Raw genomic sequence first — 14,846 nt, forward strand, 5'->3', positions numbered from 1 at the left:
TTCATAAAATAAAGTTGAAAGGATGGGATGCCTTATATGCATACTGGGTTTTTAGGTACCTCTAGCAGACTTCATTAATATCTTGGACCACTTAACAACAGTCTTACATAACTGTAGATGTTTTCCAAATGGGTTAAATAATGTTTTGTCTCTCTATGTTGGTTACAGGTCCTATTTTTTAGAGTTAACATATAGTAGGCATTACCTTTTTCTGTCCCATATTTCTTGCAGAGATGTCTAGGTGAAAAACTAAACCTCAGATTGATGTTCATCTTTTACCCCTTAATAGATTTTTTTTTCTCCTTAATAGATTTTTTTTTTTTGTCCTTACATTTGCTTAAAGATTGCCCAATCTCTAACTCTGCCCAGTCTGCCCAAAAGGTAAATGTAGATGAGGTACACAGCTGGCCTGAACTGGTGCAGAGATTTTTGGCCGCTCTGGGAAAACTCCATTCCTTCCTGGAGCTGCTTTTTCTTACCCTTCGCTCATTCAGCATGATATATCAACAGAGAAATCTGAGTATATCTGTGGTTCTTTGCAGCACCTTTTCTAGAAAGAGTGCCCAAAGGAGCACAGTGGCTCCTAACAACACTTATGATAAACCCAATCCTCACACACAAGGACACAAGCCAGTACTGGTACCAGAATTCCATTATGACCCTGATGCTGCTGAGCTCTTTGGATAACAGGAGAATTGGCCTTGACTGTATTATGCAGAGGAGAGTGGTTATAGGCTTGTGTGTGTGTGATTCTCCTAAGTCAGTGCATCCCTTTTAATGGGAGGAATTTCTCTGGCAGACTCGTTTGTAGCTGAAGCTTCAGCACAATGCAATTGTGAGAATTCACCTGGCTTATTTTATTCAGAAAATAAGATATAGCACGATTTCCTGGCCTTGACGGGTTTGTAGGGGAATGTAGGTCATTCAGGAGGATTAACACAATGAAATAGGAACTGCAGGGTGGGCTTTGGGGTCTAATGAAGTTCTCCATCTTTTTTTTTAAGTCCTCCTTTTACCTTAGCACCTTGAGATCTACTACCCCAGTACAGTCCCCACTCTGAACAAAATGGCCAGTGTGAGCACTCCCCTTTCTTTTACCTTGTTTGGGCTTTTTGCTGGGGTATAGAATAAGGAAGTTGTAGCATGTCCTGATTCTGTAACTTCCTTGAATGTCTTACTAGAGCAAATGGCCAAGCAGAGCTTGACAGCAGGCTAGGAGTCTGAGCAGGATTTAAATAGGAAAATGGGAGGTTAATGACTGAGAAAGAGTCAGAGCAGGGAAAGACTGTGCTGCATCAGGCTATGCATTTAATGCAGAACAGATAATAGTATTTATGTTCATTTATAATTATGTCCTTTCAGCTCAAAAAAAAATTATATCAGGATCAGACACAAAAAAAAAAAAAAAATCCCTAAACATAAAACAAAGTGACACTCAGCAGAAATGCTCTGCTAAATAAGGATTTGTTTGTAGCTATTCATTACTGCTAAAACTGGCTACACAATTCTGGCTACACAAGCATCTATAGGTGCAGTGTGAAGCATACGTGAAAACAGGGCTAGGCTGAGAAACATGTCATTATGGCCTGACAAAAAGCAGGTGTACCAAATGGCTGGCTTTTAGATGTTTTGATGGCTTGTGTCACACCAGAAGCCCAGGTTTTCTTCTTGTTTTGGCCAAATTATTCTTCCTTTGAAGTAGAAGGGATATTGATAGGGCTGTGTTTCAGTAAATAGTCTATACATCTGTGCTTACGTTTTGGGAAAGTCTAGAAAACTGTAATTAATTCTTTTGCACATTCACTTTCTTAATCCTGAAGAGTCAATAGAAAAAATTTCTTATAGCATGTTTTTCCTGAAAGGCTACTACTACTTGTTTTGAAGCGCATACTGTGAGAAGCAATACCTTTTTAAATGTAAAATGTGCAATTATTGCAGAATTTTTTATATAAATGCAAAAAAAGTTTCTTAATTTTTTTTTCAGATTTTTATTTTTAATCAGAAACTTTTCATATCTAAATTTACATAGAATTACTTACCTGCAAAAATGACACAAAAATGATATTTTATGATAATACTACATACTTAACAAGGATCTTAAGGATTAAAATTGTTTGTTCCCACACAAGTTTCATAAGGATGAAGAGCCTCTGATCAGTTTAGGCTCTAGTGGAAAGAATACTACCAACAAGGATATAGAAAAGCATGCACCTTTTTCAATTATGTTTAAATGCTTATCTCTTCCTTACCTCTCCAAAATGTTTTAAAAATTGTCTGGGTATTGCAATAGGCATTGACTGCTGAACATTATTGATTAGTTTTAAGAGATCACTATATAGCATAATATCAGTTACTTTAAATAAAAATAAAGCATATAAATATATCCAGTCACACCAGAGTGCAAGGTTTAATTCCATTAACCACCACTGTGAGCATATTGTGACAAAAGTCTATATCACCACATAGCTACAGGACTCGTTTTCATCAGCACTGGGGACTGGAAGGAGAAGGGGAGAGAGTGTCTGGGAATTATAATGCCTCATCTGCTCAGGTCATTCAGTGCCTTGCAAGTTTAATCAGGCTGTCTTCATCCTCCATTACACTCATTATGTCCTGTTAGGTTAGTGCTCAATGTTGATCTGTATCTTGGTCAAGACAATTGTTGCTGATTAACTGTAATTACCAGTAATGGTCCCAACCTGCTTTCAAGCAGACTGCTGCTGTCATCTTGTCCAGGCCCTTGCTCTGTGATGAGCAGTCCAAATCTCCTAACTGTTTGCTCACTTGCTGTTTGAATCAACAAGTTGCTTCTTGTGTGGGCTCATCCCCCCACGCCTATACCTGCCGTCTGTAAACATCCCAACTCTGCTTGAGCTATGCAAAAATGTGTAGGTAAGGAAAACAGGAATGACTGGTATGGGAAGGGCAAAACAGCAGAAGAAAAGAATTAGAAATGAAATACAAAACAGGACAACTGAGGACTTAAAAAGCTATAAAGCTCAATAATAACAAAGAAATCAAGTATTTTGTGATTTGCAGTCTAAATTAATAAATTACAAACTAGGACCCAATCTCAAATTCTGTCCTTGTGTGAATAATCTTCATTTGAGTCTGCTCTCCTATCTGTTTCCATAAGATTATTTTGGGAATAGCTGTCCCTAGGATCAGAGGATCAGATCTTCTGTACTGCAAATATTGCTCTAGGCAATTTTAAGTTGTGGATGGTTTTCTGCTTAGCCTTGTGAAAGTCTCTCTATGCTTACACTTCAAAAAGATGATAAATAATCATTACTCAAGTCAGAATTTATAGATAATTGTGGTGTGAATGCCAAGGTCATATAAATCTTTATATTCCTGGTTCATAGTTACAAATAATGCTTGCTAAATTTCCAACAGGCTGTAGGAACAAATAATTTGGGGAATTAAACTGAACCCCAGTTATTTATGCCTCTTTCTGCAGGCATCAAAAGAATTATTTTCTTAAAATGACAACAAAAAGCAATGCCACAGTTTGGGCACAAGAGCAGTGTATGATGCTACCCTGGGAAGTCAGTATAATGGGCACACTTCCAAAACTCTGAGCACATATCCACACTCATAACACCCAGATTTCTAGTGTGCACCTAATTCAGTAATTGTACCTAGAGGGTAGAGTCCCACAGAGGCTCCCTGTGGCTAAAACTCTCCTGTGTGTCTGTAGACAAGCCTGTAATTGCACTTTCTGGTAGCAGCTATCATGATGAGATGTGCAGTATGGATGGTGTAAGTGTGAGCTCCCCCAGCCTAAGCTGCAACAAGCTACTGTGGTCACATAAGTCCCAGGCAGAACTGGGACAGCCTGCAGTGGGAGGGCACAGCTGTGTTCTCTGGGACATGTGTGTACCTGGCTGGTCTGGCATAGCCAAGAACCAGGGATACTGGAATCTGAGAGACTCTAGTCACTCCATTTGTGTGTACTTCCAAATTATGCTCCAGACTTAGTGTGATAGTCAAAAGAAAAATTTAAGGCAAGAAATTTATGAGGAGGAAGGATACAATGAGGAAGTCACAATATTTACATATTTACTCAATGTGTATCTCAAAAATCCCCCTTGAAGATAAAAGAAAGCCACTAAGGTTGCAAAGTCTTAAACATTGCATCTATTTGTTCAGCATTAATTGCATTAGGAGTGGATCTTACCCAAAGCACTGAATAAAGTAAGGAAAATTAATATTTTTCAAGTAATGAAGGACTATATAGTAGTTGGGGTTTTATATATATATATATATGGGGTTGGGGTTTTATATATATATATGTATATGTATAATTATTTTCCAACATATTCAGTATTTACTATGCTACATTTAAAGAAAAGAAAAAAAATTCTTTCTGCTGCTTTTTGCCATGGGTACAATTTTATTGAGGTTTCTAAGCCACCCAATGTTATTGATACCAAAATGCATTCAGAAGAATTGCCACTTTTAAAGATGACTGTGTGCCTACCATTGCATGTTTCTTCTTAATGTGGTAAGGTGTTGTAACAATCAATGCTGCTTTACAGCTGCTTTATATCTCTGCAAGAGATTGGTATCTTTCAATGCAGCAAAATACATGAACAAGTTTTGTTTTAAATAAACATCTGCAAAAGAATTATTTTTCTCTAGTACATACAGTGGCTTTAAAAGGGATTTGACAAACTGGAATAGCACCCATTATCTGTTCAGTCCTGAGATGAGCTAGACAGCTATTTTCCATGTAGTTTTCCTTGAAACACATGCATCTCAAATTTCATCATAAAAGAATCTTTTATATAACAGTAAAGCACCTCCGATGTATAATACACATGAGGCTTATCTACATTTATGTACTCTAGTCATACTTGTATAAACAAATACACACTGCATAAATGTATGTGTTCCACTTCTGGGAGTATTTATGGTCCTAATGCATATGTACTTTCAGAATCTGCACATTTATATACTTAAATATTTGTGCATGACATGTATGTGTTTTATAGATGCAGACATAAAATACACTACATGCTCTGTGTAGTTTAATTTTTCTGTGAGGTATTTTAAGTCCTCATTGAAGTGATTATTTGGGCTGTAAAATTAATTCAATTTCTAGGCAAGAAATAATAAAATTTTAGCATAAAGAAATTTAACAGACACAATATACAGTAAATATATTCACATTGTGACTGCCAAATTGCATTTCATTGAGACCATTGAGACTGGCCAATTATTTTTTAAACACTGGCAGTAGCTTTAAAGAGGATTTTTAAAATATATATTATCTATATATATATGTTGGTGTGTATGTACTTATATAAAGGAATGTATATTTATAGAGAGATATATATTAGAGAGATTACTTCTTTTTTTTTTATATCCTAAAATCACTAACTCTTTTTGCAGTTTTTGGAAGGAAATGGAGACTGCTGGCCAGGAAATCACATCCCAGAAAGATCACGTTCTTGTAACAATTTATCATGGAAAAAGTCATGTCTTTCGATTGAGACGTAAAGCTGTGGTCTTGCAAGTTTGTGGTCAATGAAGATGCTTGGGGATTTTTTGCTATCTCTTGCAAGAAAAGCATTATTAGCCCCTGAAGTCTTGGTTGCATTCCAATTTTAATAACTATATTTTGCCTGCATAATTCCCACTGTAGCTTCAGGTGGATTGTGGAATTTTCTTCACTTCCTGTCATAAACTATTCTGTGGTGTTGCTGTGTGCTGTGTGACAGCTGCTGTGCTCCTCTGCTACTGTTCAGTGCTTCTCCCCAAACTTCTGACCCTCTTTATTTAATCTTACATCATCTTTTGCTGAGTTTGTACCAGTATTTCAAACAGCACATATTACAAAAAACATTACCAAATGGCAGTTGATATGAAAGCTTAATGTACTATTTTCTGGTTGCATCTTTTAGGTCTGCTTGACACTCTATGCATGGTCTATTAAGGACTTGAAAAAAAAAAAAAAAAAAAAAAACCAAACAAACAAAAAAAAAACCCACGTTAGAAGCAAATACAAATTTTGGGGGGCCCCACCTGCTCAGGGAGTCTCATCCATTAGTGATAAATGGGAATTAAACAACAATTAAATGCACTGCAGACAGGCTGAACCCTTGTAGTATCATTAGGACTCTTCCTGAACATGGAATACTTGCATGAAATCTCTTGCAGAAGAAGCTGAGGGATAAGGGCAAAAGGAGGGTGTTAGTTGATTGAAAAATATTAATTAGTTAGTTGGTCAAAAGATATTAAGAATTTTTGCTGTTTTCTGTTCTAGTTTTAGGGATTGTGTTGGGAAAAAGGATGATTTGCACTTTTTCACCAATAATTTATTTCTTGATTAACTTGAGGATTTTATACATTTTTGCTTTCATCTTTTTCATCTGAACTTCTTAATTCGTACAAGTTCTTGTTTTTATTTAATAGCCAGACCAGTGTCTTTTTCTGTTTAGAATTGATTGACAGTGGAATATTCTGGCTAAGAGCTACAGTCAAACCACAGACCGAGACACTGTACAGACTGTACATCCTCGGAGTCTGCCAGCAGACCGTTCCTTGCAAAATATTACCAAGTCTAACTATGAATTCTGGAATAACACTTTCTTGGCTACTTGTAAAGACAATGTGGAGTAAAGTCAGTAAGTTTACATTTCTTGCCAGAAAAGCATAATCCAGTGCTTGCGTTGATATATGAAAAACCTTTGTGCTTGCATTGATACGTGAAAAACGTTTGCGATGATTATTTGTCGTCAGTTGTTGTGCATGTAAGAACAGTGTGCTTTCATTCAACAGCATACTCTGCGCCTCTGCATCCTCTGGGCCTTGTTGTTCCCAGTTTGATAGATCAGGGAAATGGCTGCACCTTCCAGCAGTGTGCGTTCCTCACTGTGGCAGTGAGTGGGTGCTGGTTTCTAGGTGGATTCCTTCGTGCTCGTGCTGTCTTCCAACAGCATCTGCATGAGTTGTACCTGCACAAGATGGGATTCCAGTGATTGTCCCCTGGATGGGCAATACTCTGAAGCAAAGGCATAAAAATTCCTGGGTTCTGCCTGCAGCTGTTTTTGCAGGGGGTGGTGTGCTGGGAGAGCTGCAGTGGGGTCATGGGCTCGATTACTGTTCAGGCCAGGACCCTGCCAAGCTTCTGGAAGGACAGGGTGGCAGCAGCTGAGAGCCCCTTGCTTGCATGATAGCTCACCAATTATAGGGCTTGCAACAAATGTTTGTTTGCAAGACAGTTTTATGTAAAGGTTATTTCACATGAATTATCTTCCTACCTTTCTAAAGCACAGCAGAGATGGAAAACTCTGGGCTGGTAACTATTTGTGCTAGTCGTCTTGCTTTACGTCACAAAAAATCTGCAAAATGAACTAGACCAAACTGCACACAAACTGTGAACAAACTTGAATTACTTGGTAAGAACTCTCATTTGTCTATTATTATCTTCATGATCATCCCTAAATAAATATTATTGAGACTGGCTTTTAGCCATCATTTCGAAGGACTTCATTGCTGCTGTTTGATATGCAAATAAGTTGCAAGAAAATAATTTGTCATGTAAAGAAAAGAAGAAATTTTTTTGTCAAAAACAAGATATCTGTGAAAAACATATGGTCCCACTTCTTTGCACTCAACCCTACTGCTGCTGAGGTCAGTGGAGAAAATCCCATTCTCTTCCCCTGCAGTAGGTGACACTTAAATATTTATCTCCGTCTGAAATGGTAGATTTCACGTAATTTCTGTCAGTGGTGATTTTGTCTCCAGTCTGCATCTCACTGGTTTGGGGGGGGGGGGGGGGGCTGTAATTTTTATATGAATCCTGATTTTGCCCTGCGTACCCCGGCTCAGCACAGCCGCGGGCGGTACGGCAGCCGCGCAGGCGGGCGCTGAGATCCCAGGCCGGGCGCAGAGCCCCGGCTGTGCCCGCTCGCTCCCGGTGCCCGCTGCCCGCCATTCCGCAAGCGGGTGCTGCCATCTCGTGCCCGGGCCGGGAATGCGCCGGGCCGGCGGCCGCCAATCGCCGCCGAACCCCGGCCGAGCGCGGTGCCCGGGCAGCGGCCGATGCTCCTGGACACTTTCCCCGATTCGTCCTGCGGCCGCCGGGCCCCTCCGACAGCGGGGCCGCCTCCCCGAGGGAATCCCGGCCGGGAAAGCGGCGCCGCGCCCGGGATCCCTCACAGGCAGCGCTCGCTCTCCCCTCGCGGGGCTCCGGGAGCGCACCCGGCAAGGGGAAAAGCTCTCCCTCTTCTAATCTGGTTTGTTTTTGGACACGTGGCCGTGGTTTATTTGTGCGTTGGATTGACACGCTGTAAGGGGCTTTTAATTTTAGAAGGCTTTTGGTGATGTGGTACCGGTCTGACACTCGGGTATTTTTAATAACAAAATTGGCTTTAAAAACCTGGCATAAATAGATGTTTTGTAATTTGCTTTTTAGTGCGGAGAAGCAGGGGTTTAGTTTTAATTCTATTTGGAAATTTTGCTGCAGTTTTCCCAAGCTAAATTGTGAACTAGGACGGTCCCAGCAATGACAACCATAAATTTAGCACAACCAAACAAAAATGAGAAATGTTTTCCCCTTAGTCAGAGCGTATGACATAAACAAAGGTAACTGAGAACTGAAGAACTTCAGCATTAGTTATCTATGCCTTCAGTATGTGGTTCCTAAGAAATAAGTGTATCATGCCAGTTTTTACATGTTTGTAGTTGACATCACACTATCTGCTGATGAAGCTGCAAGCATGCTTAATGTGAAAGTGCTGCACCTTAACTTTGCACTAATGCTTTTGCCTGGCTAAGTGCCTCTGGTCACCATGGACAAGTTCTAAAACAACAAGAAAAGAATTTTCTCAGATCTCTGCAGCAGCAATCGTCTCCAATATCCTGCTCCCCTGGATCTCCAATGAGAAGAGAGCGAACAGTTTTACACTTGATATTTAATGCAAAAAAACATTCTTCCAATCCTAAATGCTGAAGTATGTTTTCTCCCTTCTATGCAGCTGGATTTTGGATCTGGGAAAGGTCTGATACTTTTAATAATTCATAGCATGGCTTTTTGAGGCTTAAGAAGCCAGTTTTGGGAGGTTCGTTTTAAGTATTTGTCTTTAAATTTGAAATCTAGCGTGGGATGTTTTTGTTCTCCTTTTCAGCTCAGACACTGCGGAGCTGATAGGCAAAAAAATCCAGTGGAAGGTCAAAGATGATGATTTTGGAGAAGAGGAATCACCTGCGGTAAGTGAGAAGCAATGTTGGGGGAAGGACGAAGTGAGTCAGCATGACACAGTTGTGTCCACTTGGAAACCACAGCAAGATCTTCCCACTGCACTGTGTGAGCCTCTTTAAAGCAAAATCCAGACAGAGTCTGTTTCTCTATAAATCTTTCCCTCCTTTCCATTACTAGTTGGGTATTGTTGGCTTTAAGCCACCTGATTTTACTATGATTTATTAACTGCTATGCATTATATATGAGATTCAGGTTTACTGAAGAGTTACCCTTATGGTCAATGTTGCATACAAATCAGCTACTGTTAGAGAGGTTTATTGCATCTTTTTATGCAGCTAGGAGTTTTGTTAGGCAGTGTAAGAATTTTTGATTTGTAGCACAATACATGAAAAAAATCCTCATCTGTATTTCACGTGGTTATGTATTACACAGAGTTCATCATATAGTGCTGTTTGGCTTATGATCATTCTTTAAAACCTGAGTACTTAGGGGGTGGGAAGATGGGATGGGACAGACTGACATTTCACAAAATGCCTAATTAGCACTTAAAGTTACATAATTTTTTGTTTGGTAGCAAAAGAGAAAATGTTCTGTTGTGTGGAAATATGACTTGCAAAAGGATCTGTGATTTACATGTTAATATGGCACATTTGAGAGATGCTGCTGCCTGAAGAAGTTGCAGCCAAATTTCTCACTGAGGTTCTTTCTCACATGACTTGGTGGAAGCTCTGCAGAAGAATTTGGCCTCTGGTCATAGCTCTGTTGGTGATTATTCCAAGGGTGACCAGTGTCTCTGTTTCAACACCAAGTATTGCTTTATGGCATCTTTGTTTTTTCATTGTCTGCATGCAGATTAGATGTGATCTAAGAATGAGTAAGTAAATCTAGGGGGGGCAGAAGGGGAGAATAAAAAGGTTAATTTAAAACTCACTATAAAATAATTTTAAAATGTGAGCATTTTTCAGCAGTTTGGGAACTTAGTGCAAAGGTTTGGGGGGACGGGCAGGAAGAAGAAAGAGCTTATACCTTTTTTAATTAAATTGTACAGCAAGTTGCAGCGGCAGAAAATACCATAGGGATGCCAAAAGGACACTGTCAGGATAAAAGACAGAATACAGAGTTTCACCATGCCTGAAATTTTGCAGTTATATTCAAACCATAAGCAGTGCAACCTTTTTCAGACTGATAAGTGTTATGAAGTGTTAGTGAAGAAAGGAATTATTGTTAAGTAAAAGCATTTTGTGCTACATCAGAGTTAAGCAAATATTCGTGATATTATTTCCTTCTGACAGATGCTCCTAACAAATTACAGCAATATTTATAGGCATGATTTTTTTATTTAAGTTTTCCTTATATTACATTCTGTTATTTTAAATTCATTTAGTAGTGAAAAAAATTGAAAGAATTAGTGACTTAAATTAAGTTTCTACCAAATTATGTTGCAAATGTAGACACTGTTCCTAGAAGGTAGTTTATAGAGAGCCATGTTATGAGAATATGAATGACAGGAAAAAGATTCTTACTTCTCAGGATATGAATTTGGTATCATATCATGTGTTCCAGATACAAATAGCCTGAAACCTTCAGGCAACATAGAACTGACTCTCTGAACAGTATTTACTTATGGTTATATTGTTTCATTTTGTTTTGTTTTTCCAAAAGAATGAAATAGGCTGTTGGAAGAGAAAACTTTTTGGGGGCTCTGCAGTAATGATATACCATTAAAGATATTTAACCAAGCAGAGATTACCCAGGAAAGATTTCAGATTACCTTTTTAAACTTCTTTTGAGTTGTTTCATTTAAGGGATTTTATAAATAATACAAGCTTCTGCATTTGAAGTGTATTTGAACATATAAATACTGTCTTCAGCAGCCTGTCTTATTTTTTTATACAGATGAAATGGAAGATATATTTTTTAAAAAACAAAGAACAAAACAGATTCAGTTTGTCTACATGCGGGGCTAATTTTGAAATACATCTTGCTCCTCTTTCATTGACACTTGGAACTGACCCAAGGTTCTCTATCCTTGGTGAAGCAGACGCTGTTCTACAGATGAAAGCCTAATTAAACTGAGTGCTACTTGTGGCAAGGACATTTAGGAATTCACAGAGTTCAAGCAAACAAAACAAAGCATTGGTTTTCAGATCTGGTCTCGGTAACATGCTGCACAGGTTTTTTTCCTAATGTTTTTTTGGAAGGTTTTTTTGAGAACTGTGGTCATATGAGAAGACAAAAACTAGGCAATCTTTAATAGCAGCAAATATTCTCATTGTATGTCATTGTTTCTGTTTCTTCTCCATGTGTTCTTTAAAATAATACTCTCATAAGGGAAAGTTTCTGCAGAGAAATCAGATAAATAAAAGTGAAACATTTAGCAGATGATTGGAATGATGTTATTAGCTACTGAAACAATATGTCTTGATGAAATCATAGCACTGAGGCAAAATTTTGACTGACTTTTTCAGCTTCCTTTGTAAGTGACAGAGCAAAAATTTCATGGCTTCTTACATTGGCATTTCAAACACTCCTTGTCAAAGTTAGTGAAACAGCATCCTCTTATGCCCTTGCCTTCTGAGTATAAAAGGCAAGGCAACTCACCAGTTCTTCTCTAATCTGCCTGCAGTCCTCATCCACCCATTTGTATGTTTTCCTCCTTTATCAGTGCCAAAGAGTAAAAAATTATCCCCACTGACAGAGAGTGAAAAGAACATTTTGAGGGCAGCACTAACTCCTACCTGTGCAATAGATATCTGTGTTTCTTGAATGCATTATACAGTTCTTAGTGCGTTACTGACTGAACAGGACAAAAAAAGGAATGCATGGGTAAATATTGTGATATTGATATGTATCTGATTATAATCATGCTGAGTATAAAATTTTCAGCTCAGAACATAATTGTGAAGTATTCCAAGATAATCTGAAGTCATGGTGCTTTTTGAAGGCAAAAATATTGGCATCTGATATGGTGATCTTGTGCCATGTTGTCATGAGAGAGGTTATTATGTAGCAACAATTCAATATCATCCTTTGGACTTTTCTGATAGACCACTTAACTATCTCAGCTTTTCCAGTGATCATCTCATTTATCTAGGATTATTGCAGTGAATTTACTGTTTGGTTTTCTTCCAGAACTGAAATGTCAAGTCCGGTGTCATGTATGCAGTAGCTTTGTGCTGTGAGAGCTCAACAGATCCACCAAAAGCTGCTAATAGTTGATCTTTGGATAGAGCTAGAAATAAATAAATCCTCTTTAGCAGATCAATATTCATCCCATTTAATGCTTGATGTGAAACTTGTGGATTTGAAGTAGTAATGCTGATGTACAGCTAATCGTTGAAATGGGCATTAGGGCTTTTATAGCATGGCAACATATTGTCAGACAGGAAGGAGGAGAGTGTTGAGTGCATCCTAAGGTGGGAGAAAAACTCCATAACAATATTTAATTTAATGCATGTTCATAATCCACACAATGGCCTACATTGCAATGATTTGCTAGGTTGGAGATGAATCCTGTACATCCAGTATTTATTCCAGGAGTTTACCTACTGAAGCAGATGATTCCCCCTTCAGTGGATCTTTCAGAGTCTAAATATAATCACCCAGTCATATTTCAAGACATAAATTTCCTCTTTAGTACTTTCCACTCAACTGATGACTTATCTATCCATCTATATAAGTACACAGAATGTGCACTTCCCATGGCACAGAATATATAAGTATTAAATTATCTAGTAATGAACTTGGGTATACATTTGTGTAGGTGTGTATTACTTACTTGGTTTCTGTCTAGAATTCGTTTTGTACATATTCTGGAGAAACAGAAGGAGAATTTCCAGAGAAAGGATATAAGACGTCAGTAAAAAGAATTCTGGGACAGTTTAAAAGCATATTTGAAAAGGTTTTGTGGGATGGCTTTTTTTTTTTTTTTTTTTAAGATGTGGTTTAAGGAGTTTTTTTCTTCCCCTTTAGTCTGCCTTAGTAATTAAATACTTGAGGCCATTATCTTCATTCTTGAAATGAATAAATAAAAGTCTTGTTAAGTGAATAATTGTACTAAACCAGATATTGGCAAATATAACAAAAGTTGAGGGTTGAATTTTCTTCTGTGCCAAATCTATGCTCTGATCTTTGTGACCATATGTGTCACTGTAAATAGCTTTCTTACATTTTGCCTCAGTGAGCTCTGGCATTCAATTTCAGCTGTGAAGTTTCCAGATGCTGTGCTGGCCAGTATATACCTTGGTGGATCATTCCTGTCAGATGATGCAAGCAAAATGAGCCTCCTTGGCAGACCTCAGTCCATTGGCATTTGTAGGAAATAGTCCATTCCTTTTTTCATCAGAGAAAAAAAACTTCTGCAGTGTTGAGAAGTCTCATTTTCTTTAAAGGTGAAGCGGAAAATACCATTGTTTCATTCTCCCCTTACATTAGAGATTCTGGTATAAAACATGTTTGTGAATATCATGTAAAATGACAGAATATGTGTGTATCACAATTCTTTGCCACTGTCATTAGTTTTGCCACTATCTTTGCCACTATCCTTGTTTTGCCGAGGAATATTTTAATCTTAAACCTACAAGAGACATACAGAGCAATATGTGCTGATGCAATGTGTAGTGAACTTCCACCCCTCCGAACACAGCTTAAGGGGCAGCAGGGCTGTTGCCTTCCTTTATAATAGCAAATCTATATTCCTTTTAAGAAGTCTTTCCTGGGTCCAAGTTTTTGCAAAAAAACTATGTGGGAGACCATGGGGAGGATTAAATTTATCTGCAGAACGGTAAATCACTGGGAAGGAAAGAAATGCCAATTATATTTCATACCACGGGAGGGAGATGGTTTGGAGGGCATGGGTAATGACAGAGTGGGAACTTTCTGGGTTACTCTATCTCTTTCAGTGAAGGTTAAATAGTCTAGTTAAGCACTCTTCTAATCCTGCTTCAATGCCCATGCTGAAAAGTGGTATGGGCAATAGGTATTTCATGTGTTGTGAGGAAGGAATGTACACAATTTTCTCATATTCAGCAGGCTTTTTCTGCTGCCTTCTTGCATTACCTGCAGTGCTATTGCTTGTTCTTTGTTATTAAGAAAATGTAATAAAAATAAAAGCCATTCTATCTATAAACACTTCTGTAAGCTTAAAAAACTTCAGAACATGGCAAGAGTAATTGTTTTTCCTTTCTATCATAAAAAACAAAAAAGGTCAGGAAAATGTATGTCTGCTTTTTTCCCAAAGAATAATGAAGGAAGATCTATGGTGCTCTGGGAGCTAAATAGAATGTTCTGCCCCATTTAAGAAGCAGAAGTGTGTCTTGGCCCTATTAAACACAAACCAGAACAAATGCACGCACAACCAGATGAATAAATACCCAAAACAAACAAAAAACCCAATCCCAACCATAACAACAATAACACCCCCAAACAAACAAAGAACAATAACTCCTGTATTGTTGACACACCATATATTGATATAAAAGGAGAATGTACAACTTATTGTGTGTGGAAATGTAAGGTCTGGTCAATTCCTTACTGTTGTGTTCTCTTTTTATAACTGGGAGAAGGGAGCAGGCTAATAATAGGAGTTCTGTTGGAAAAGCTATCATTGACATGACATGGACATTAGTGACTTCTG

At 38.2% G+C, this 14,846-nt stretch overlaps 1 protein-coding gene and 1 long non-coding RNA gene across 2 annotated transcripts in view; both read left to right on the top strand.

The window, feature by feature from the left end:
* The first annotated feature begins 2,077 nt into the window (after positions 1–2,077).
* LOC128786784 (uncharacterized) lies at positions 2,078–5,592 on the top strand. The gene is made up of 2 exons (XR_008430474.1): positions 2,078–2,892; positions 5,398–5,592. It is a non-coding gene; the product is annotated as an uncharacterized LOC128786784 (long non-coding RNA).
* Positions 5,593–6,616: 1,024 nt separating this feature from the next.
* LOC128787462 (uncharacterized) overlaps positions 6,617–14,846 on the top strand; it is a 93,121-nt gene continuing 84,891 nt past the window's right edge. Inside the window, exons 1-3 of the mRNA XM_053941624.1 lie at positions 6,617–6,632; positions 7,840–8,299; positions 9,138–9,219. Coding sequence (XP_053797599.1) covers positions 6,617–6,632; positions 7,840–8,299; positions 9,138–9,219 — 558 coding nt within the window. The remainder of the gene's footprint in view (positions 6,633–7,839; positions 8,300–9,137; positions 9,220–14,846) is intronic.

The sequence above is a fragment of the Vidua chalybeata genome, chromosome 4 (assembly GCF_026979565.1).
Source record: "Vidua chalybeata isolate OUT-0048 chromosome 4, bVidCha1 merged haplotype, whole genome shotgun sequence".
NCBI lineage: Eukaryota > Metazoa > Chordata > Aves > Passeriformes > Viduidae > Vidua > Vidua chalybeata.